Here is a 25,598-nt window from a genome sequence, read left to right as displayed (position 1 = left end):
TTCTAAAATTTATAATTAAATTTTCTTTTTATTTTCTTTTGCTTTCTATGCTACATATTTCCCTCTATTTGTTTTTTATTTATTTTTCGTAATTACTACTTGTGGAGGGACGTGGGTCATTTTGTGAATTTTAAGCATATGGGAGCTAATTTGGGAGCTATTTTTGTGTTTTCAACACCGAGAGGCGCTGTAGGTGTTACAACATGTAAAATCGCATATTGGTGATGACAAATTTCAAGCAAAGCAGCTCATTTAAGTAATATGGTATGTGTGACCATCACTAAAACCAAATAAAATCAATTAAAAAGTATTCCCGTTGGAAGTAGTATAGGCTACAGCAATCAATCGCAGTGATGTTCATTGCAGATCTAGATTTTGGTCACCGTGTTGCCATCTTCAGAGCAGTAAATGTAAGTTAAAACATTAAAAACACCTGTATATGCCCATAGTCCCAAGTGGAATATTCATGTCAGGCATTGAGGCTGCTGTTTACAGTTGTAAAATCTTAACTTACATTTACTTTACTGAAGGGGCCACACAGTGATCGAAATCTAGATGTGGAATAAACGTAATTGCAACTGATTGCTGTACTACTTGAAAAGAATAAAGTCCGTATGGAGTCAAACTTGGTTTCCATTTCAGCTGCACTAAGTGTAAATGTCTTCTTATTAAAATGTACGTTTAATTAAGTCAGTGAAACAGCCTGTATGTTGCCACAAGGCACCAGAACTGACAGCCCTGAGTGAACAATACCAAAAACTTCTCCACAGCACAAAAGGAACAACAGTGTGGTGCAGTGTCTCCAAGAAAGGGGTTGTTGGCCTTTGCTTTTTTGAAGGGGGGTTGGGACCACAGTTGCTGTCAGATTAGCAGGCTATATCAAAATGTTAAGCAACTTCTTGTGGTCCAGAACTGGAAAGGGATTGGGAGAACATAAGAGAAATGTGACTCCAACCAGATGATGGTATGATTCAGTGATGTTTTGTAGCTAGGACACTCTCCCAGTGTTGTTAAATTGTTATTTCTTATTTTGGAGCTATTTAAAACCATGTGTGGATGTGGAAAAACTGGAAAATTACATTCATTGAGAAACTGAAGCTGTGTCAAATTTTGAGAATGCTGTCCAGAGCTTTGAGAAGCTCAGAATTTGTATCCAATAAGAAAAAATTCACCTGAAAGACATTATTTTCTGATACTTATTAACGTATGTAGAGCTCCAAATATTATTTAAAGTTTGCCTATAAATAAACTGATGGGGAATTATTTGGTAGTAGAAAAACATAGGCTTCCTCCTCTCTGCTCTGTATTAAATCCATTTAACCCAGGGCAAACACTTTTCTTCAAACTTAACTGAAATTTTGAATCCAGCTACTATGACCCTCTACTTCTGTCCCATATAATGCTTCATTGAGTGAACAGGACCATCAGTATCAAGAGACATCTGCATAACCTGACAGAAGTTCAAATGTGAAAAAAACCTTGGCATTGAAAATAAAATTAGTATTTGTGATACCTTCACCTTTATATAGCAAGAATGAAGATTGCTTCCTTAAGAAAGTATAATTGTGCCCATATTAAAACATGGAGAACATGTATATTTTCTGACAGCTGGAGACCAGTAGGTCGAACAGACTGCAGACTATTTCAGAGGATGTTCATTTGGTGACTGCTGTATTGTCTCATATCCACAATGCTTCTATTCCAATACCAAATCAGTTCTGACTTGACCAGCGAGCATTTCATGTTCAGGGAATCCAGTCTAAAATGACCCCATGTACTGTAGTCATTTATCTGACATTCAGGAAGCACGCCACCACTTCGTATCACCACTTCCTCCCTAAACTTCAACCGTATTGTTTTATGTGCAGGTTTGAGTATCCATCTCTCAGCAATTGGCACATGTAAAGAGAATGGAGTTTATCAGGAATCAATTCTAACTAACCTTTTCATTGTGATCGACATGATTGCGTCTGCCATGGACCCTATTATATCACCGTCCCAGTACATGGAAGATTTCTGCCTACTCTACAGCAGAACATCAATTAGTGCTGCTGAATGCCAGCTCCAAAGACCTATCTGTGAGGCAAAATATAATTAAACCTTTAATTTTACCCTGACTAGACAATGGACGTGTAGCATGTAGTTCCACAACATGATCTATGTGAGGCTTATTTGATGCCATTTCCCATAGTGGTATATGCTTTTTATGAAACATCTCATAACTGGAAAATCAAGTGGGATGCAATTCAAAGTTTAAGAAATGATATCCACCTTCTTCAATTAGGCTGCCATAAGTTGCCACCTCAGTTAGTCCCTTGCTGAATAGATTTTACTGAGATGCACGTTAACCTCTTCCATAGACTAAAGAATACAGATCTTACCCTCTTCCAATAAATGTTTTTCTATTGTTCTCTATACCATCTTTACCCGAGTATAAGATGACCCTATATATGATAACCCCCAATTTTTTAAGAGCTGTCGTGTGTGAAAAATTTATTTTTTAACATAGTCTGACTAATCAAAATAACAAACTTTTATTGTCATAAGGTATCCGCCTAAAAAGTTACACTACGCTTATTCTATTCTTAAACCATTTATTGGTTGTCTACATTTTCATAATACAAGGAGAAATAAAATAAACAAACAAAAATTGTTTACATTAATTTTTATTTTTGTTGCCCGTGGTGCCACTATTTTTAATCATCATCATTGTTGTCGCCCTAACAGGGCAACTGTGAAACTTGTATCATCATTGTCATAAATATTTCGCTATTTCTTCAAATATGGTGTTGTGTTTTTCTTTTTTTGACACAGTTGATTTCATTTCTATGCTGATGGAAGAGTGTTACAATGTCTTTTGCTACATTGTCTGCCATTGATTCTTCATTGGATGTGTAGAACCAGCAGCTGTCACACCCCCTTTCTTTCACATCATACCTCATGGTGAGCATCAACAACATTACTACATGAAACACATAAGTATGCCAGTGGCCCCAGTCTACAATTTTAGCATCTCTGCAGAACTGTTTGCTATTGTCGAGTGGCTGATTTTAAAGTCAGTTAGATTCTGAGTACAAATGGATTCAGGTAAGCTGCAGTTAAAACATGGCAGTTGTTCATAAAAATCCAAAGTATGTAGTATCCATTCTCATCGTTGGCAGCAAGATGAAATTCACAGCCCCCTTATGATTCACCTCCCCACTTTCATTATAATTTCTAGCTAAACTCGAGTCACTGTTCCCCTGCCAAGCCTTTCACAGTGCTGAGCTTGAGCTACAGTCAAACATGAATGGCTATATCTTCTAGGGTGCAGATCATATGTAACAGCAGCAACTAATACATAAATAAGAGATTTTGGTGAAGGTTCAGTCCAGTACTCGAATTTTCACTTGTCCTGCGCTTCAGTGCCATCTGTTGGTATTTACCTCACAATGGGTCTTTCTACTATGATTTATTCTTGCAGTAACAATTGCAGTCAGTTTACTGTGATTTGTTTCATTTGTGAGATATTTAATTCTGGATTAATTGTCTTCCTCGTTTCTTCTCACAATCTTGTTCTAAAGCTGATTAAAAGCTGGTAATGTTTCCTCAAGTTTCCTTATATATGAACAACTGAATTTTCATTTGCAGTGCACTTCATAATTCCTTAGTTCCTCTAACCAAATAAAATACTAATTATGGTTCAGAATAATGTAATGATTTTTTAAGGACAAGATTTTTGAATGTCACCTTTACTTAAAAAGTAGCATAAATGTATGTACATGATCTCCATACATGTATGAGAACTTCTATTGCAAACCTATTTAAATGTGACAGAAGTTTGTGAGTGGATAGGATTTGAAGCTGTTTCCTCCTGTGTTTCACAACATTGTCAATTTTTTAAGGGGGGGGGGGGGGGGGGTCATGAGACTGTTATGCCTGGTTTATAGTTTTTCATTGAGTGCTTCTGTGTATTGGGAAATCTTGAGCCAATTGGAGCGGATGTATTGTTTCTTAAGCTCTACTCTTTGGGCCTCTTCAAAATAAATAGTCAAAGCTTCACCTGTAAATGTAAGACGAAAATATTGTAAAAACATTTACCTCAACAGGAATAGTTTAATCTATGAATATGAGACGACCTCATATTTTTCAAATGATAAATTTGGGGGAGGAAACCTCATCTTATCAGGTAAATGCGGACAGTGTCCCAGTTCAGAACAGACATGTACAGATGACTCTGGAGCTAGTTTAGAGTTCCCTGTTTTTGTGTGTGTGCTAAAGGCCACAAACTGCAGAGTGCGTGAAATGTTCTCACTGCCAAGTTGATATCATATTATGCTTGGACTATATGAGCTGCCTAACAGCTATTGATCAGTGCTACCTGTTGAACACGCTGTTATCAAACAATCCAGGTTAGATTGTTCGAGCATCATGTCGTCATAACATTCATTTGGACTCTGAATCACATTGACATCTCAGAATATGAATCTGCAGTTCGGAAGGTGAAGGAAAATTAAATCTCAGAATCCCTGTGGTTGATCTGTGGTTGCTATTAAGGCACAGAATGTCAATGGCTTTGGATGAAAAAATTGTCAAAAAGTTAAGAATGATTAAGAAGGCTACCACTGCAACAAGGAATTTGTTCAGAGTCAGTTATGCTATGCAGGCAATGGATGTGCTACTTGAAGTACTCTCATAAATTGATCCTATTACAAGAGGTTCAACTCGTGTTTGAATCTGATGACTTGACCATGGACCATATAACTGCAGTATATGCCACCCTGGCCAACCTGGAGAGGGAACCAGCATTACACTTCCCTATACCTTATACTTGAGGTCAACAAAACAGATCCATGAATTTGAGAGAAAGCAGATTTCATAATAAAATTACGTGTTCCTTCTAGTTGTTGCACCTGAGCAGACACATGAGGAGTGCCTTCCCTGCATTTTAAACATGTACTTTCAGCTGGACCCATTTCAGTGCTAACACCCCATACATTATCCTGTTTTATTCTGTTTTCTCACCTATGTAGGATCCACAAATCAACATTCCCTCTACTAACATAGTATACTGAATGTTCAAATTTATTGTCATTGTCTTATTTATTTGACCAGTTGCAGTATTAGGTTGGGCAACTATCCTGCTGATAAAGAGAAAGGTTTCCTCATTCATTGTAGTTTTTCTGTCAGAGATACAGGATTTCAACCATTTTGCAGAATCTGCTGTTTGCGCCATAATATGCTAATTTACTTAAAAGGATATTGTGATCAATGCAGTCGGATGGCATTGACGGATCACAAAATATACCCGTAGCATGTAATTAATGTCTAATGAATTAAGTACATTATCACTGTGTATAGAAAGTCTTTCCAGTATAGGAACCTTTATAAATCCAAATTGTGACTTGAATTATATTTTATTTGTGGTCAGACGTTTAAGATGATGATTGTATATTACCTTTTCAAAAATTATTAAGAATGTGGGCAAAAGTGAAATTGGACATTGATGGTATTTATCTATCTCCTTCTTATACAGAGGCTTAACTTCTTCATATTTCAACCATTTGGGAAATATTCCACTGATATGACTAGTTACACAAATAACTTAAAATGTCACTAAAGTCAGAGGCACATTATTTAATGTACTTTGTTGATATATTATCATAGTCACTAGAATTTATTGATTTTAAGGATTGTATGGTAGACATTACTTCTGCTGGTGTTGTGGAAGCTGTACTCATATTATTATAGTTACTTGTAGTGACTGATCTGAGATATTCCATATCAGCATCGAATGAACCTGACAACCCCATCTTTTCAGTAACTCTCATGAAGTGCTTATTGGGAAGTTCAGCAACACTGCACACATCGATACCCATGTATCATTTACTATTAATGCTATGTGCTCATCATCATCTCTGGTTCTATCAGTATCTTCCTTCACTGTGTCCCATATTGTCTTTATTTTGTTATCTGATATGACCACCCTTTTCTGAGAATGCATTTGCTTTGATACCCATATTAGTATCTTCAATATTTTGCAGTATGCTTTGTAATGATCTGTATATCATAGCTATTTCTGACTGATTGATACAGTTTCCATTTTGTCTTACAGGATAACTTTATTCCTTGAGTAATCCATGAATCCATGGCTTTGTTGTAGACTTTGGTCTAATTTGGGTCAGTTTTGGAGGAAAATTGTTTTCAAATAAGTTAACATCATTATTAATAAAACTGTTGTACTTGTCATCCACGCTATGAGCACTGTACGCATCCTCCTATTCATGTCTTGGAGGAGTTTCCTAAATAATCAATATTTGGCTTACTGACTATCCTCTTGAACTCAGATAAAGTAGAATTTATATCCTGATCGATAGTAACATTTAGCAAAAGGAACTGCATGTCATGTTCTTAGAGGCTACTGACTATTCATTTTATAGTATAATTTTGTTCATTAAAAATTTCTACAAAGATACCATCAGTGGCTGAAAGCCAAATAACAAAAGATTGATAGCAACTCTTAAACATTGTTTTAAATTTTATCAAGACTACCATGTTGTACTGCTAATGTTTGCAGTTCATGGTCTACGGGTTAGTGGTAGGGATTAGTGTCAAGGGTTACAGGGTTCATTTCTCAGCTGGATCAGAGATTTTCTTCACTTGGAGACAGAGTGTTTGTGTTGTTATCAATATTTCATCACATATTCATTGATGTGCAATATAGCAAAGTGGTGTGAAGTAGAAAGACTTTCATCACACGGCCCAACAACCTCAAATGGCGTCTCCGAGCAAGGGATGCCATACAATCGTATATAGTTTTTTGTAGTATTACTGCTACAGATTTGTGTGTTACCTTAACAACTGAATAACGGGTGCAAGTAGGATACTTAATATTATCTTTTTTTTTAAGTTATTCATTATGCAGTACCTGTTCTGTGCAGACAAGAGTTCTCTGTTGTTATGCAACTGATACTGTATGTTTAATAATAAACAGTTCACAACCAGCAACGTAAGTCCATAACTTCGTCTTGCATAAGTATATGTATGATATAACTAGATTTGAGCTGAACATAATATGATTTTCATGTCACTAGTTGTTAAGTGCATCATAAACAGTATTATTTGGGACTTGTTATTTTTTTCCTGAGAGTAATCATGCCATTTCTTGTGTTTTGCCTTACAAAGGTTTTCTGAAATCAAGGATTGTAACAGGATTTCACATAACCGTATAGGCAGGCAACGAGTTAACACAAAAAAGTACCCAGAAGGAACACTGAGTGTTACATTTGAAAATGAACTGGCAAACTCCCAGACTCGCACACGTACAGGTAAGGTTGAGGATAAAAGAAGTTTGTAAAAAATAAGAGCAAATAATAAAATTTTAATTTAGTTTGTTTTGTTTTATTCTGTTATGTCGTAACACTACTGTAACATTGTCAAACTTTTGTGGAACAGAGGTATACGTTAAGTGAAAAATATTGACACCAGGACCCTGGAAAATGTTACAGCCCTAGAACAGCAGGAAGGGGTTGCTTAACCTTAAATGAGTATCACATTAAAAATAAAGATTGTTAATCTAAGACCCATTTACTACCATTCATGTATATGACATGCATAAATTTCAGTGAAAGCTTTGTCAAGTTTCAACACTTTTAGATTACTGTTTTGGATACAAAATCTTGCTTATGTATTCAGTAATGTACCCTATTCATAAAGTTTCAAACATGTATTCATTTATTCCAGTTCTAGATTCCAAACATTGGAATCCCACTTTTAGCAGATTATTGGTACTTTTTGTGCATATTTTCCACAGGAAGGTACCCCCCCCCCCCCCCCCCACAGATGTCATTGGTCTTACTATCTTTCCACATTCCAGTTTGACACTTATTATTTGTCTCGTCCTACAGTCGCACCTTCGGTTGATTGATTTTGTAGCAGTTGTCCTGTTCTTTGTTGTTCCCCAGTCATGAGTTCATTCACTGCTTGAAGAACTGACACATTTATTAACATGTGATAAACAGTATCTGAACATCCTTCTTGGCACTATAGAAGGTAACCATTTCTGGTTTCTTTCCTTCTTCATTTACTGCAGCTTCAGGGTGCAGTCGACTGAGAATAATGACATTACTTACATTATTGTCTGAAAGAACACTGTTGACAGTCTACAAGTGTGTGAAATACTTCAGAATTAATTTGCTGACTGTGAATTTAGTGAACTCTCTGATATACGGATGTAGGCAGCATGACATTTGGAAGTGTGGGTAGGTCTGTGAAGTTGCATTGTTAGCTGAAGTGGTCAAGGTGACTGCTTGCGGTAGGTGGGAAATCTGGATTAAAGTCCTGGTCTAGCACAGATTTTCATACATCACTATTTATTAGTAGATCTATACCTAATACAGCCAATTTCAAAGATTCAGTGAAAGAATTGTTGTTGTTGTTGTTGTTGTGGTGGTGGTGGTGGTGGTGGTGGTGGTGGTGGTGGTGGTGGTGGTGGTGGTCTTCAGTCCTGAGACTGGTTTGATGGAGCTCTCCATGCTACTCTATCCTGTGCAAGCTTCTTCATCTCCCAGTACCTACTGCAACGTACATCCTTCTGAATCTGCTTAGTGTATTCATCTCTTGGTGTCCCTCTACGATTTTTACCCTCCATGCTGCCCGCCAATACTAAATTGGTGATCCCTTGATGCCTCAACACATGTCCTACAAACTGATCCCTTCTTCTAGTCAAGTTGTGCCAGAAAATTCTATTCTCCCCAATCCTATTCAATACTTCCTCATTAGTTGTGATCCACCCATCTAATCTTCAGCATTCTTCTGTAGCACCACATTTCGAAAGCTTCTATTCTCTTCTTGTCTAAACTATTTATCGTCCATGTTTCACTTCCATACATGGCTACACTCCATACAAATACTTTCAGAAATGACTTCCTCACACTTAAATCTATTCTCGATGTTAACAAATTCCTCTTCTTCAGAAACGCTTTCCTTGCCATTGCCAGTTTACATTTTATATCCTCTCTACTTTGACCATCATCAGTTATTTTGCTCCCCAAATAGCAAAACTCCTTTACTACTTTAAGTGTCTCATTTCCTAATCTAATTCCCTCAGCATCACCCGACTTAATTCGACTACATTCCATTATCCTCGTTTTGCTTTTGTTGATGTTCATCTTATATCCTCCTTTCAAGACACTGTCCGTTCCATTCAACTGCTCTTCCAAGTCCATTGCTGTCTCTGACAAAATTACAATGTCATCGGCGAACCTCAAAGTTTTTATTTCTTCTCCATGGATTTTAATACCTACTCTGAATTTTTCTTTTGTTTCCTTCACTGCTTGCTCAATATACAGATTGAATAACACCGGGGAGAGACTGCAACCCTGTCTCACTCCCTTCCCAACCACTGCTTCCCTTTCATGCCCCTCGACTCTCATAACTGCCATCTGGTTTCTGTACAAACTGTAAATAGCCTTTCACTCCCTGTATTTTACCCCTGCCACCTTCAGAATTTGAAAGAGCGTATTCCAGTCAACATTGTCAAAAGCTTTCTGTAAGTCTACAAATGCTAGAAACGTGGGTTTGCCTTTCCTTAATCTAGCTTCTAAGGTAAGTCGTGGAATCAGTATTGCCTCACGTGTTCCAACATTTCTACGGAAACCAAACTGATCTTCCCCGAGTTCGGCTTCTACTAGTTTTTCCGTTCGTCTGTAAAGAATCCACGTTAGTATTTTGCAGCAGTGACTTATTAAACTGATAGTTCGTTAATTTTCACATTTGTCAACACCTGTTTTCTTTAGGATTGGAATTATTATATTCTTCTTAAGTCTGAGGGTATTTCACCTGTTTCACACATCTTGCTCACCAGATGGTAGAGTTTCGTCAGGACTGGGTCTCCCAAGGCTGTCAGTAGTTCTAATGGAATGTTGTCTACTCCTGGGGCCTTGTTTCGACTCAGATTAATTTCAGATAATGAAATTTCTATTCCATTTCCCTTGGTATAGTGTCATGGTGCATTCTGGTTAATCAGTTGTTTCAAGATAATGATGGAATGTGTCAGAATTGTTGCTCAAGTTGTTGAGAATTTCTCGGTGAATCTAGTTCATTGCTCTAATTAGTGATGTTTTCATCTGTTGAAGTTTATTTGCAAGTTGAAGGGATGTGACGAAGTTGTCTGTGAAGTTCATTCCTTCATTTATAAATGGTTCCATGAGGCAAAGAATGTAAAACTCTTTATCAAGCCAGCCATTGTGGCCGAGTGGTTCTAGGTGCTTCAGTCTGGAACTGCGAGACTGCTATGATCTCAGGTTCGAATCCTGCCTCGGATGTGGATGTGTGTGATGTCCTTAGGTTAGTTAGGTTTAAGTAGTTCTAAGTTTTAGGGTACTGATAACCTGTGACATAATCAGTGGCTTGTTGACTGGTCAGTTTCCGTTCATATCATTGTACATGGAAAAAACATTGAAATTTTACTTTGATCCCACATCTGCAGCTGTCCAAAACTTGGGTCAGTGTTTGTAAGATTTTTTTGGTGTATGATGAATAAACTTTTTTTAAGTATGTATGTTCTAATCGATAATTCCACAGGGACATAATGGGTTGCTCATGCAACTACATATATCTGAAGACAATCAGCTTTGACCCTAGCCAGTCATCATAAAAATAAAGATGCAGCTGAGACAGCAAAATAACCAGTCTTCTCCTCCTCCTCCTCCTCCTTCTCCTCCTCCTCCTCTTCCTCCTTTTTCTTCTTCTCCTCCTCCTCCCTCTCTCCCTCTCTCCCTCTCTCCCTCTCCCTCTCCCTCTCCCTCTCCCTCTCTCTCTCCCTCTCCCCCCCTTCTTTTTTATTTTTTTTTTTAAGTAACTGCTCATCAGCTGCAATATTTCACCAGGGCAATAATAGCAGAGATAGTTTTCAAGAAACTTATTTCATGTTTCAGAAATAATAGTGAATTCATCAGTTGGGGTGTGTTGGAATTGGAGTGACTTCTTATCAAAGGAGAGGAATCTATAAGTTCACTGAATCTGTGTCTTATAATTAGCCCTCAAGAATGTGTCGAAAGATCATCCAAGGAAACATTTTTAGCAAAAATTGCACGTCTGACGTACATGAGACCATTCATTACCTTTAATTTCTCTTTTGACAGGACCCAAGTAGTATTTTTATTTCATTCTGAGCTACCCCCTGTGGGTTTGGGGGTAAGAATAGGCCCACAGTATTCCTGCCTGTCGTAAGAGGCGACTAAAAGGAGTCTCAAACGTTTCGGCCTTATGTGATGGTCCCCTACCGGGTTTGACCTCCATCTTCTAAATTCTTCCGAAGAGCGAGCTGATTGGGGAAGGGCGCCTTACAAGGTGCAATGTGTCCATCGCTCATTACCATCTCTAGCTTGGTTGGTCGTCGTCGCATAGCTGTCCCGCCCACTCACCATCTCTAGGGCGTGGCTTTGTTCTTGGGTGCGGTTTTTGCAGTCTGCTCTGCTGTGTCGCTTTATGCGCCAATGACGATCATGGACTACATTTCACCTGAAATCCAGCACGGTAGCCAGTCCGTTGTGGTGGGGCCGCCATGTACCCCGTCGGTTGTAGCCCCCTGACAACACAGGGATCGCTCTACTGATGCCTGCGCCGTTAACTCCCCGCGTATGCCAAGGAGTAGATGCCTGTCTCCTTGGGGCATCGGGACTCCCGGCAATGGCCATCCCGCCAGGTGGTCGTTGCTGAGGCTGGGTGGCGCCCGTGGGGAGGGCCCTTGGTCGGAGTAGGTGGCATCAGGGCGGATGACCCGCGATGAAGCGTGGTACATCATCTCTTGCTGGCGGCCAGCCGCCAGCAGTCTCTAAGCGTTCTCGGCCTCAATACAACGCTCAGGCATATGATCCACAATCGTTCCCCTCCCTGGCCACACCATGGGAGGAACGAAAGGCTACGGTTGGCAGCGAACCTTATTCACCTCGCTATTTAGTCTGTACACGAGTCGATGGGGAATCGTTTATGGCGACCAAGCCTCAGTTTTTTGTCGAGCACTTGGAGGACAGGTTTGGGGAGGTGGAGGGCTTGTCCAAAATGCGCTCTGGGGCAGTATTGATCAAAACGGCATCCTCTGCACAGTCACGGCGGTTACTCGCTTGTGACAAGTTGGGGGATGTTTCCGTCACGATCACACCCCATAAGTCTCAACATGGTCCAGGGCATTATATTCCATAGGGACCTACTCTTGCAGTCAGACGACGAGCTACGCGCCAATTTAGAACGGCGGGGTGTTCACTTCGTCCGGCGCGTCCATCGGGGTCCGAGGGATAATCAGGTAGCCACCGGTGCCTTCATCTTGGCCTTCGAGGGTGACGTCCTACCCGAAAAGGTCAAGGTGATGGTCTACCGATGTGATGTGAAGCCCTATATCCCTCCCCCGATGAGGTGTTTCAAATGCTGGAAGTTCGGCCACATGTCATCTCGGTGTACTTCCAGCATGACATGCAGAGATTGTGGACGCCCTTCACATCCTAATACTGCATGTGCGCCGCCTCCCATCTGTGTGAACTGCGGCGAACACCATTCCCCTTGCTCGCCAGACTGCAAGGTTCTACTGAAAGAACGAAGGATCATGGAATATAAGGCCCTGGACCGCATGACCTATACTGAGGCTAAGCGGAAATACGAGAGGCTACATCCTGTGGCTCTGACCAGCTCCTATGCCACCGCTGCCAAAACAGTAGTTTTGTCATCTGCTGCACCGATTCCACTGAACACTCTGAGCCGGAATACTACACCTGCCCCCTTGATGGTGGGGGGCACTTCCCCATCTGTTGCTCCTGCACCACCTACCTCAGGAGCAACGACCCCCCAACCATCGGGGACACAAGTCCCCAACTCTAAGCCGGAGAAGCGTCCGACTTCTTCAGCGACTCTCTCTCGCAAGGGATCCCTCGGGTCCCTCCCTTCCCAGGTTTCCACCTCTGGGAAGGGTGACGTCAGCCAATGGCTGAAAAGCAGGCCAGCGGCTGGTCGCAGGGCTTCCCGCTCCTCCTCCGTCCCGGAGACTGACTCGTTGGAGCCCTCCCAGCCAGTAAAGCCCAAGGAGCAGAGAGAGAAGACGAAGAAGAAGAAGGCCTCTAAGGCCAAGGAACGCGCGGTGGCATCCACCCCACCGCTCCATACAGGCTCTGCGTCTGAGGATGAGGTGGAGATCCTGGCGTCCGCTGAGGACCTGGATCTCGCCATACCCTCAGACGCCAAGGACGCCGATTGTACTGGTCCTCGATCGGTGACAGCAGGTGACCCAGTGACGTGATCTGCCTCCTCGGTCCCTTCACGCCTATTTCGCCCATGGACAAAGTGATTCTCCAGTGGAACTGCAGCGGTTTTTTCCACCACCTTGCTGAGCTCCGCAAACTCGTCAGCAGTCACCCTTTCTTCTGCATTGCCCTCCAGGAAACGTGGTTTCCGGCAATGCGGACCCCTGCCCTACGAGGGTATCGGGGTTATTATAAGAACCGGGCAGCTTATGAGAGGGTGTCTGGTGGAGTCTGCGTCTACGTCCTTAACTCTATCTACAGCGAGTGTGTGCCTCTTCATACACCCTTAGAGGCTGTCGCTGTAAGGATGTGGACGCCTCAGCCTATTACTGTCTGCAGTTTGTACCTTCCGCCGGATGGTGATGTCTCTCGTCATGTGTTGGCTGCATTGATAGGACAACTGCCGCCTCCCTTTGTGTTGCTGGGCGACTTTAACGCCCATAACCCCTTGTGGGGTAGCGCCGCGATTACTGGCCGGGGCAGAGATGTCGAGACTCTTCTGTCACAACTTGACCTCTGCCTTTTAAACAAAGGAGAGGCGACCCACTTTAGTGCGGTCCATGGCTCGTTTTCGGCCATTGACCTTTCTATTTGCAGCCCCGGACTTTCACCATCCATCCACTGGAGGGTCCATGACGACTTATGTGGTAGTGACCATTTCCCCATCTTTCTGTCACTGCCACAGCGTCACTCTTCTGAACGCCCCTCCAGATGGGCTCTGAATAAGGCTGATTGGGACTTATTTACATCTGTCGCAGTGATCGCACCTCCTTCCACTGATCCGATTGATGCGGTGGTTCAGTCGGTCACCACCAGCATCGTTTCTGCGGCGGCATCTGCGATTCCCTGTACATCCGGGTGACCTCGGCGGAGGACTGTGCCGTGGTGGTCGCCCGAGATCGCAGAGGCGATTCGAGATCGCCGGCGGGCTCTTCAGCGCCATAAGCGGCACCCGTCGTTGGAGACCCTCATTGCTTTTAAACAGTTCCGCGCCCGAGCCCAACGCCTTGTTCGCCAACGGAAGCAGGAGTGCTGGGAACGTTATGTTTCCACCATTGGCGTCCGTACCTCTGCATCGCAGGTTTGGGCCAAGATTCGGCGACTCCAAGGCTATCGGCCACCTGTCTCTGTCCCTGGGCTTTCGCTGAATGGAGCAGTGTGCACCGACTCCGACACGATTGCGGACCGGTTAGCAGAGCATTTTGCTCAGTGTTCCGCGTCAACGAACTACCCGTTGGCCTTCCGCTCCCGGAAAGAGCGGTTGGAAAGTCGGAGGCTTTCCTTTCACACGCGCCACGCGGAGTCGTACAATGCTCCTTTCAGCGAATGGGAATTCCAGAGCGCACTTTCTGCTTGCCCTGATACGGCTCCTGGACCAGACCGCATTCACTGCCAGATGCTGAAACACCTCTCAGTGCCTTGCCAGCGACGCCTCCTAGATCTTTTCAATCGCGTCTGGGTCGAGGGTGTTTTCCCGTCTCAATGGCGGGAAAGCATAGTCCTCCCCGTATTGAAACCTGGCAAGAACCCGCTGGAGGTGGACAGCTATCGCCCCATAAGCCTCACCAACGTTCCTTGCAAGTTGCTGGAACGTATGGTGAGCCGGAGGTTGAGTTGGCTCCTCGAGTCTCGGGGCCTTCTGGCTCCGTCTCAGGGTGGGTTCCGTAAAGGCCGCTCTGCCGTCGATAATCTGGTCTCCCTGGAGTCTGCCATCCGTACAGCCTTTGCGCGCTGCCAACATCTGGTTGCCGTCTTCTTCGACATGCGGAAGGCATACGATACGACTTGGCGCCATCACATCCTGGCCACACTTCATGGGTGGGGCCTTAGGGGCCCGCTCCCGATTTTTATTCAGAATTTTCTTTCGTATCGTTCCTTCCGCGTGCAAGTAGCTGCGTCGCATAGTTCCTCCCGGGTCCAGGAGAACAGGGTCCCACAGGGGTCTGTCCTCAGTGTGTCCCTGTTTTTAATTGCCATCAATGGGCTCGTTGAGGCGGTGGGGTCGTCCGTCGCGGCTTCTTTATATGCGGACGACTTCTGCCTATATTACAGCTCCAGTGGCATCGCCGCTGCTGAACGGCAGCTGCAAGGTGCCATCCGCAAGGCGCAGTCATGGGCTGTAGCGCACGGCTTCCAGTTTTCGGCCGCGAAGACCTGCGTTATGCATTTCTGCCGGCGTCGCACGGTTCACCCTGAGCCGCGCCTTTACCTTGACGGTGAACCTCTTGCTGTGGTCGCGACGCATCGGTTCTTGGGACTGGTGTTCGATACCCGGTTGACTTGGCTGCCCCATATTAGGCAGCTGAAGCAAACATGCTGGCGGCACTTAAACGCTCTCCGTTGCTTAAGCCACACCAGGTGGGGTGCCGACCGGTCCACCCTCCTCCACCTATATCAAGCGCTGATCCAGTCCCGCCTTGATTATGGGTGTGTGGCGTACGGTTCTGCCTCGCCTTCAGCATTGCGATTGCTGGATCCCATACACCACTGCGGGATCCGCCTCGCCACGGGAGCGTTCCGGACAAGCCCCGTCGACAGCATACTTGTGGAGGCTGGTGTCCCTCCATTGCGGTTCCGGCGTGACCGCCTTCTGGCCGCCTATGCCGCGCACGTTTATAGCATGCCAGGGCATCCAAACTACCGTCTCCTGTTCCCGCGCTCGATCGTCCATGTTCCAGACAGGCGGCCCCGGTCAGGGTGTCCCATTGCGGTTCGCCTCCGGGACCTTCTCCGTGGCCTTGACTTTTTTCCTCTGCCGCCTGTTTTCCGGGCCAATCTCCGTCTGCCCCCGTGGAGTGTGCGCCGACCGTGCCTTCGGCTCGACTTGGCACAGGGTCCGAAGGTCTCAGTGCCTCCGGAGGCCCTCCGCCGCCGCTTTCTTTCCATCCTGGCCGAGTTTCCGAACGCGGCGGTGGCCTACACCGACGGTTCGGTGGTCTCTGGTCACACTGGTTACGCTCTCACTCTACGGGATTATTGTGAGCAACGGTCATTGGCAGCTGGCTCCAGTGTATACACTGCCGAGTTGGTTGCCATCTATCGTGCCCTAGAGTTTCTCCGCTCCCGCTCAGGTGAGTCCTTTGTCATCTGTAGTGACTCCCTGAGCGGTTTACGAGCTCTTGACCAGTGTTTCCCTCGTTCCCGTCTGGTGATGGCCATCCAGGAGTCCCTCCATACTCTCGTCCGTTGCGGCCGCTCTGTCACCTTTGTTTGGTCCCCGGGTCACGTCGGCATCCCGGGTAACAAGCGGGTTGACGAACTGGCGAAACAGGCGGTCAGTTCCCCGGCCATGGAGATCGGTCTTTTAGAGAGTGACGTCCGATCCGTATTGCGGCAGAAGGTCCTTGCTGCTTGGCGTGATGAGTGGCGCACCCTGCCCTCTCCCAACAAACTTCGGGCAGTCAAGGAGACAACCAGTGTGTGGCGCTCCTCCATGCGGGGGTCTCGCAAGGACGCTGTCGTCCTCTGCCGGCTCCGCATAGGACATACCCGGCTCACGCACGCGTATCTCTTGTGCCGTGACGACCCGCCTCTCTGTCGCTGCGGATTGGCCCTGACCGTGGTACACGTCTTACTAGACTGCCCACTTTTAACTGCCCTCAGGCAGACGTTCGCGCTGCCTGATACACTCCCTGCTCTTTTAACCGATGACTCTACTATGGCTGACTTAGTTCTCCGTTTTATTCGAGCAGGGGGTTTTTATCATTCAATATGAGAGTCCCTTTTTATTTTTTTTTTAGTGTCGACTGTGGCTTTTGGCCTGGGGTTTTAGTTTGTGGTGTTTTAATGTGTCCCTTGGTTGTTGGCCTTTCCAGTTTTATTTTCATGGTCGGCCAATGACCGTCGCACTCTGTGTGTCTTTTAATCTCTTTTCTCTGGTCTTTGTCTATGTCTTTCTTGTACTGTGTCGTCCCTTGTCGTCTCCGTTCTGTGTTTATTGCTTGTTGGACTTTTCTTCGTGTATTATTATGGTCGTGGAACAAGGGACCGATGACCTAAGTAGTCTGGTCCCTTTAACCCCCACAAACCAACCATTCTGAGCTTGTGTGTGTGCCCCCCCCCCCCCCCCCCCCACACACACACACACATACACACACACACTGAGAGAGAGAGAGAGAGAGAGAGAGAGAGAGAGAGAGAGAGAGAGAGAGAGCACCAGTTCATAAAAAATAAGTGAGGTAGCACTGATAATGGAATTATCCCATGGGTAGCAAGCATATGCTGTGGCTCTCCTTTAATATGTTCAAAGCAGCTCTAGAAGAAAGTGTGTTAATGACTGTCCATTCCGTTTCGTCTCTAGCAACCATCTTCACTGTTGGTTCAGTTGACTGCTGATACTATTGTGGAGAGATATCTACGCATGATAACCGTACCTATCTCACTATTTTCTATTTTCATCATTAGTTGCATCTGACAGAAAATCATAATCAGAATCCTGTAAGTCACTTTCTAGTTCACTTTAAGATTTCTCCATAATATGTAAAATCTCTTTATTAGTAAAAATATGCTGACACAGGGTAATTGAAAACATGACTGTAAAGGTATGGTGAGGAGAGACTTTTTGACACGTAACAGGTGACAGCTGTCAAAGTGGAGGTATTGTATGTGGTTGGTGCACTTGATATGAAAGGAGCCATCTGAGAGGTGGAGATAGAGATCAAGGAAGGTGGGTCATTGGGTTGAGAAGGGCCACTTGAGGCGGATTTAAGAATAGGTGTAGAGATTATGGAGGTAAGAGTGAATGTTGCCCCTGTCATGAGTCCAGATCTTGAAAATGCCATCAATGAATGTGAACGAAGGAAGGGATTTTGGGGTGGTGACTGGATAGGAAGGATTTGTCCAGATGGCATATTACTAAATTCGCATTGGATGGTGCCATGTGGGTACCTATGGCAGTACCACATATCTATTTATTGATTTGGCCTTTGAAAGTCAAAGTGACTCAGGATGTGGCTGTAAATGTAATTTACCCACAGAAAAGATAGCTTACAAAACAGTTCTTTGATATGTTATTGAGCATTTCTCATCGGTGGAGGATCCTCACCAGGTACAAGATAGAGAAGTTCCACAGGAAAGTTGATGTTCATCACATATTCATGTACTAAGTACAAGAGTATCTTGGAAATGTTATTTAAACTTCAGTGGTATAAACGACGAGGCATTGTGTGTCACAGATAACTATACTCTTAAAACAACATAAGCATTATGTTCCAAGTAGAGTCAAGTAAAATATAACTTTGACCCCTTACATCTTGTAAAATGACCACGCTGGGAAAACAGATTATATGGAGCTTACTGGAAATTGTGGTAAGATCTGATGGGACCAAACTGCTGAGGTCATTGGTCCCTAAGCTTACACACTACTTAAGGATGACACACACACACACACACACACACACACACACACACACACACACACACACACACGCCCAAGGGAGGACTCGAACATCCGACGGGGAAGCCACGCGGACCCTGAAAAGACACCTCAGACCGCGCATCTACCGCACGCAGCAAGCTTACTGCTAATTGTACTTACCATCCACAGTTTGCGTACAGAAGAGGAAGATAGTAAATGACAGTGGCTTAAAGTACACATGTCTGTATAATGGGTGTATATGTAACAATCCTGAGTCATAAGATACATATTGATTTTATCAGTATATGATAATAAATGGAACATACAAACATGTCAAACTAATATCAAATTTTAAATAAAATAGAAAGAAACATTCCACATGGAAAAAATATTTTAATATCAAATTTTAAGTAGATCTTCCTTCTCTCCCCCCACTCTGCCCCCAGATGCTGCTTATCAATTTTCTACTAACTGATTCTTAAATTCCGCGCATATAAATGTCAGAGAGTATGCATTGGTTTGAACTTAAATGTTCCCCCTGCAGGCACGGGAGTTAGAATAGGCCCAAGGTATTCCTGCCTGTCGTAAGAGGCGACTAAAAGGAGTCTCACACCTTTCGGCCTTTATGTGATGGTCCCCTATAGGGTTTGACCTCCATTTTTCAAAATTTTCCTGAAGAGTGAGCCAGTTGGGAAAGGGCACCCTACATGGTGCATCATGCATTGAGATCTTTAGCCCACTTTCTCATCATGGGATTGCAGTCCTTCTCATCCTCCATCTCTTGCCGAGGACACATTCCTGGATGTGTTTTCCTCCACCCACTATGCAGCGTTGTTTTCTGCACCGACGATGACCATGGAATTCTTTGCACCTCATATCCAGCACGATAGCCAGTCCGTTGTGGTGGGGCCGCTATGTACCCTGTTCGTTGTAGCCCCCTGACTACACAGGGATTGCTCTGCTGATGCCTGTGCTGTTTACTCCCCATGTATGCCAAGGAGTAGATGCCCATTATCCTGGGGCATCAGGACTTGGCAGTGGCCATCCTGCCAGGTGACCTTTGCTGTGACTGGTTGGCATCCCTGTGGAGGGCCCGTGGTCAGAGTGGGTGGCATCAGGGCATGCGATGAAGTTTGCCACATCTTCACTTACTGGTGATCAAATGCCAGCAGTCTCTAAACGTTCAAAGTCTCAGTACAATGCAAGGAAGTATGATTCTAAATTGTTCTCCTCCCTGCCCACACTGTGGGAGGAATGCCAGCAAAACTTATTCAGCCCAGTACCTCTTATGTATGAAAGCTAAGGGGGACTGCTTTGTCTCAATGAAGCCTCAGTTTTTTGTAGAGCATTTAGAGGACAAGTTTGGGGATGTGTAGGGCTTGTCCAAAATGCAGTCAAGGTCAGTTTTGATAAAAACAGCATCATCTGCCCAGTCACAGGCATTACTCGCTTGTGACACGCTGGGGATGTTTCCATTACCATTGCCCCTCACAAGAGCTTTAATATGGTCCAGGGACCTTCTTTTGCAGTCTGACGACGAGCTGCGCGCCAACTTACGGTGATGAGGAGTTCATTTTATCCAGCACCCAGCACGTCCTTTGGGGTCCAAGGGATAATCAGGTTGCCACCAGTGCCTTCATCTTACCCTTTGAGGGTGACCCATGACCCAAGAAGGTCAAGGTGAGGTTTACCGCTGTGATGTCAAGCCCTATATCCCTCCCCCAATGTGGTGCTTTAAGTGCTGGTAGTTCAGGCATATGTCTTCCCGCTGTACTTCCAGCATCACAAGCTGTGGACGTCCATCCCATCCCAGTACTCCATGTGCCCCACCTCCCATCTGTGTCAACTGCAGAGAGCATCGGTTAGGTTAGGATTGGATCCCTTTGCTTACCAGACAGCAGGATTTTACAGCGAGAAAGGAAAATAGTGGAATACAAGACCCTGGACCGATTGACCTACACTGAGGCTAAGAGGAAATTTGAGCCCTACGAGGTGCGACAATAAACTAATGAGACTGATGTGAAAAAAAATGTTGCTTACCGTTTTAGTCACGTTTAGCATTGTGTCCTTCAAAGTAGTTCCCTTCTGATTACACACACTTTTTCCAGTGTTTCTGCCATTGACGGTAAGATTTCTGGAACTCATCTTCTGTAATATCCTCCAAGATCCTCGCCACAGCTTTTTGGACATCTTGTGTTGTTTGAAAATGGTGTCCCTTGACCACCGTTTCAACTCTTGGAAATAGAAAAAAAGTCGCATGGAGCAATATCTGGTGAATGAGATAGCTGTGGTAGTACTAAAATTTGTTTTGAGGTTAAAAATTGCTGTACTGAAAGAGCAGTATGGGAGGACGCATTATTGTGATGAAGAATCCAATGTTGGCATGGACACGAAGAAGTCTTTTACGAAGTCTTTATAAAATTTCTTCATAGTAATATTGGTTAACTGTTTGTCCAAGAGGCACCCACAGTTTGTGAACAATTCCCTTGGACTCAAAGAACCACACAAGTATGCATTTCACTTCTGACTTTGACGTGCGAGCTTTTTTTTGGTCTGGATGATCCCTTTGAGCACCATTGCAGACTTTGGCGTTTTGTCTCCGGATTGTACTGAAAAAACCAATTTTCATCACCAATGATAACACGGCTCAACCATTCTGGATTGATTTCCGTTCCCTCTAATAGATCTTCCTGTGGAATTGCAGTTTTTTTTTTCCCACAACCCGGCTGAGCCACGGCAACTGTTAAGCTTTTCACCTGCTTTCTGCATTGCCCTCCAGGAAACCAGGTTCCCAACAATGCGGACCCCTGCCCTTCGTGGCTACAGGGGATATTAAAAGAATCCTAGAGAATATAATAGTGTGTCAGGTGGAGTTCGCATTTATTTCCTGAATTTGGTGTGTAGTGAACCTGTGCCCCTTCAAACTCCACTTGAAGCTATGGCTCTCAGGATACGAACGGCGCATGACATTACTGTCTACAATATGTATCTTCATTCACATGGTGGAGTACCCCTGAACACATTGGCTGTACTGATTGCTCAACTCCCTAAACCTTTCCTACTTTTGGGAGACTTTAATGTCGATAACTCCTTGTGGGGTAATACCATGCTTACTGGCCATAACAGAGATGCCGAAAATTTACTGTTCTAACTCGACCTCTGCCTCTTAAATACTGGGACCGCCACACATTTCTGTATGTCTCATGGTAGTTACTCAGCCATTGATTTATCAATTTGCAACCCAGGACTTCTTCCATCTATCGACTGGAGAGCACATGACGACCTGTGTGGTAGTGACCAATTCCCCATCTTCCTGTCACTCCCCCGGAGTCATGCCCATGGATGCCTACCCAGATGGGCTTTAAACAAGGCAGACTGGGTAGCCTTCACCTCTGCTGTCACCATTGAATCTCCCCCATGTGGTGCAATCAATGTTGTGATTGAGCAGGTCACTGCAACAATAATTTCTGTAGCAGAAAATTCGATCCCTTGTTCTATAGGGTGCCCCCAGCGAAAAACAGTCACTTGTTGGTAGTCGGAAGTTGCTGAGGCAATTAAAGAGTGTCGGCGATCTCTGCAGCAACATAAGCCCACTCTTCCCTAGAGCTCCCTGCCGCTGTTAGATAAGCAGCTGCCAGCAGCAAGTCGTATACCCCTAGCTTACTTATTTGTTAGATAGTTGAATTAATTTCCTTGCGTGTTTTTGGGTACTTGCATTGTTTAATTCATATATTTCAGGCGTATTATAGTATTTGAGGGTTGTAGCATCGCGCCTTAGTACCTGAATAGTGTAAATTCGCGTAGTTGTCTGTCTTCTGTTTTTGTTTTGAACAGCCAGTGTCGGTTGGTCACAGCCAGTGTGCTCCCTGCCGCCGTTGGATAAGCAACTGCAGCAGCAAGTCGTATAACCCTAGCTTGCTTATTTGTTAGATAGTTTAATTTCTTTGCGTGTTTTTGGGTACTTGCATTGTTTAATTCATATTTCGGGTGTATTATAGTATTTGACAGTTGTAGCATCGCGCTTTAGTGTTTACTTGGTAGATTCTTACTTAAATTGCGTGTGAGTTTCGTATAGGAGGTGCAATTTCGAGTTTGTTACTGTAATCATAAATTCAGCAGATTGTAGCGCAGTCGTTAGGCATTTGTACAGGTTAGTTGATACATTCTTTGCATGTTTTGCTTGCGTTATCTAGGCACGGACTCGTGTTTCAGTAACTGTTGTTCAACATCGATTAAAATGGACAGGGACTGCGATTGCTGTGTTCGGATGAGGGCTGACTTTGCATCCCTTCGCTCACAGCTGCAATCGGCGCTGAATTCGGTCGCGCAGCTTGAGGCTGTTGCCAATGGGCACCACTGTGGGGAGCCGGACTTGGGTATCACGGGGATGTCAACCTCGCCCCGTCTGTCCCCAGATCGGTCTGCCGCTGTGGTTGCCCTGGTTGCTGCCCGCAGTGGGGCTGAGCCCTCGCCTGTGGTTGATTGGGAGGTCGTTCCAAGACGTGGCAGGCAGCGAAAGGCGTCCCCGGAGGCTGATCAGAAAGCCTCCCCGGTGAGTCTGACAAACCGGTTTCAGGCACTGTCTCTGGCTGAGCCAGATGCAGCTGCCTGCCCTGTTTCAGAGGATCATTCTCAGCCTTCAAGGTCCGGGCAATCGCAGAGGGTGGGCTTACTGGTAGTTGGGAGCTCCAATGTTAGGCGCGTAATGGGGCCCCTTAGGGATACGGCAGTTAAGGAGGGGAAGAAATCCAGTGTGCATTCGGGAGGAGTCATTCCTGATGTGGAAAGGGTCCTTCCGGATGCCATGAAGAGCACACGGTGCAGCCAGCTGCAGGTGGTGGCACATGTCGACACTAATGACGTGTGTCACTTTGGATCTGAGGAAATTCTCTCTGGATTCCAGCGGCTATTTGATTTGGTGAAGGCTGCCGGTCTTGCTTACGAGATGAAGGCAGAGCTCACCATCTGCAACATCGTCGACAGAACCGACTGCGGACCTTTGGTGCAGAGCCGGGTGGAGGGTCTGACGGTTTTGCGACCGTGTTGGCTGCAGATTCCTTGACTTGCACCATAGGGTGGTGGGGTTTCGGGTTCCACTGAATAGGTCAGGAGTTCACTACACTCAGCTGGCGGCTACACGGGTAGCAGAGGCTGTGTGGCGTGGACTGGGCGGTTTTTTAGGTTAGAAGGCCTCGGGAAAGGATGGAGTGGGCTGCAATGTCACAGGGTGCATGGCAAATACAGGACGTGCTTGGATCAAGGAACAGTCAGAATTATAGTTGTAAATTGTTGTAGTTGCGCTGGAAAAGTCCCTGAGCTTCAAGCGCTAATAGAAAGCACAGAAGCTGATATCGTTATAGGTACAGAAAGCTGGCTAAAGGCTGAAATAAGTTCTGCAGAAATTTTTACGAAGTCTCAGACGGTGTTCAGGAAAGATAGATTAGGCAGAATTGGTGGTGGAGTGTTTGTGTCTGTCAGTGGTTTATCTTGTAGTGAAGCCGAAGTAGATACTCCATGCAAATTGGTATGGGTGGAGGTTATACTTAACAGCCGAATTAAGTTAATAATTGGCTCCTTCTACCGCCCCCCAGACTCCGATGATACAGTTGCGGAACAGTTCAGAGAAAGTTTGAGTCTCGTAACAAATAAATACCCCACTCATACGGTTATAGTTGGTGGGGACTTCAACCTACCCTCGGTATGTTGGCAAAAATACTTGTTCAAAACCGGTGGTAGGCAGAAAACATCTTCCGAGATTGTCCTAAATGCTTTCTCCGAAAATTATTTCGAACAGTTAGTCCACGAACCCACGCGAATTGTAAATGGTTGCGAAAACACACTTGACCTCTTAGCCACAATCAATCTAGAGCTGATAGAGAGCATCATGACTGATACAGGGATTAGTGATCACAAGGTCATTGTAGCTAGGTTCAATACCATTTCTTCCAAATCCATCAGAAACAAACGCAAAATAATTTTATTTAAAAAAGCGGATAAAGTCCCACTAGAAGCCTTCCTAAAAGACAATTTCCATTCGTTCCGAACTGACTATGCAAATGTAGACGAGATGTGGCTCAAATTCAAAGATATAGTAGCAACAGCAATTGAGATATTCATACCTCATAAATTGGTAAGAGATGGAACGGATCCCCCGTGGTACACAAAGAAGGTCCGAACGCTGTTGCAGAGGTAACAGAAAAAGCATGCGAAGTTCAGAAGAACACGAAATCCTGAAGATGGGCCAAAATTTACAGACGCGCAAAATTTGGCACGGACTTCGATGCGAGATGCCTTTAATAGGTTCCACAACGAAACATTGCTTTGAAATTTGGTAGAAAATCCGAAGAAATTCTGGTCGTATGTAAAGTACACAAGCGGCAAGACGCAGTCAATACCTTCGTTGCGCAGTGCCGATGGTACTGTTACCGACGACTGTGCCGCTAAAGCTGAGTTATTGAACGCAGTTTTCCGAAATTCCTTCACCAGGGAAGACGAATGGAATATTCCAGAATTTGAAACACGAACATCTGCTAGCATGAGTTTCTTAGAAGTAGATACCTTAGGGGTTGCAAAGCAACTCAAATCGCTTGATACGGGCAAGTCTTCAGGTCCAAATTGTATACCGATTAGGTTCCTTTGAGATTACGCTGATACTATAGCTCATATACAACCGCTCGCTCACCGATAGATCTGTACCTACAGATTGGAAAATTGCGCAGGTAGCACCAGTGTTTAAGAAGGGTAGTAGGAGTAATCCATTTAACTACAGACCTATATCATTGACGTCAGTTTGCAGTAGGGTTTTAGAGCATATACTGTATTCAAACATTATGAATCACCTCGAAAGGAATGATCTATTGACACGTAATCAGCATGGCTTCAGAAAACATCGCTCTTGTGCAACGCAGCTAGCTCTTTATTCGCACGAAGTAATGGCCGCTATCGACAGGGGATCTCAAGTTGATTCTGTA

At 44.5% G+C, this 25,598-nt stretch overlaps 1 protein-coding gene across 2 annotated transcripts in view; it reads left to right on the top strand.

Moving 5' to 3' along the window:
• LOC126331298 (uncharacterized) overlaps positions 1-25,598 on the top strand; it is a 120,591-nt gene that overhangs the window by 78,785 nt on the left and 16,208 nt on the right. For both annotated transcript variants that reach the window (XM_049996460.1, XM_049996459.1), the window contains exon 5: positions 7,165-7,307. In XM_049996460.1, the coding sequence (XP_049852417.1) occupies positions 7,165-7,307 (143 nt within the window). The remainder of the gene's footprint in view (positions 1-7,164; positions 7,308-25,598) is intronic.

The sequence above is a fragment of the Schistocerca gregaria genome, chromosome 2 (assembly GCF_023897955.1).
Source record: "Schistocerca gregaria isolate iqSchGreg1 chromosome 2, iqSchGreg1.2, whole genome shotgun sequence".
Taxonomy (NCBI): domain Eukaryota; kingdom Metazoa; phylum Arthropoda; class Insecta; order Orthoptera; family Acrididae; genus Schistocerca; species Schistocerca gregaria.
The sequence above is the reverse complement of the archived record's forward strand: the minus strand, read 5'-3'. Positions and strand labels throughout refer to the sequence as shown.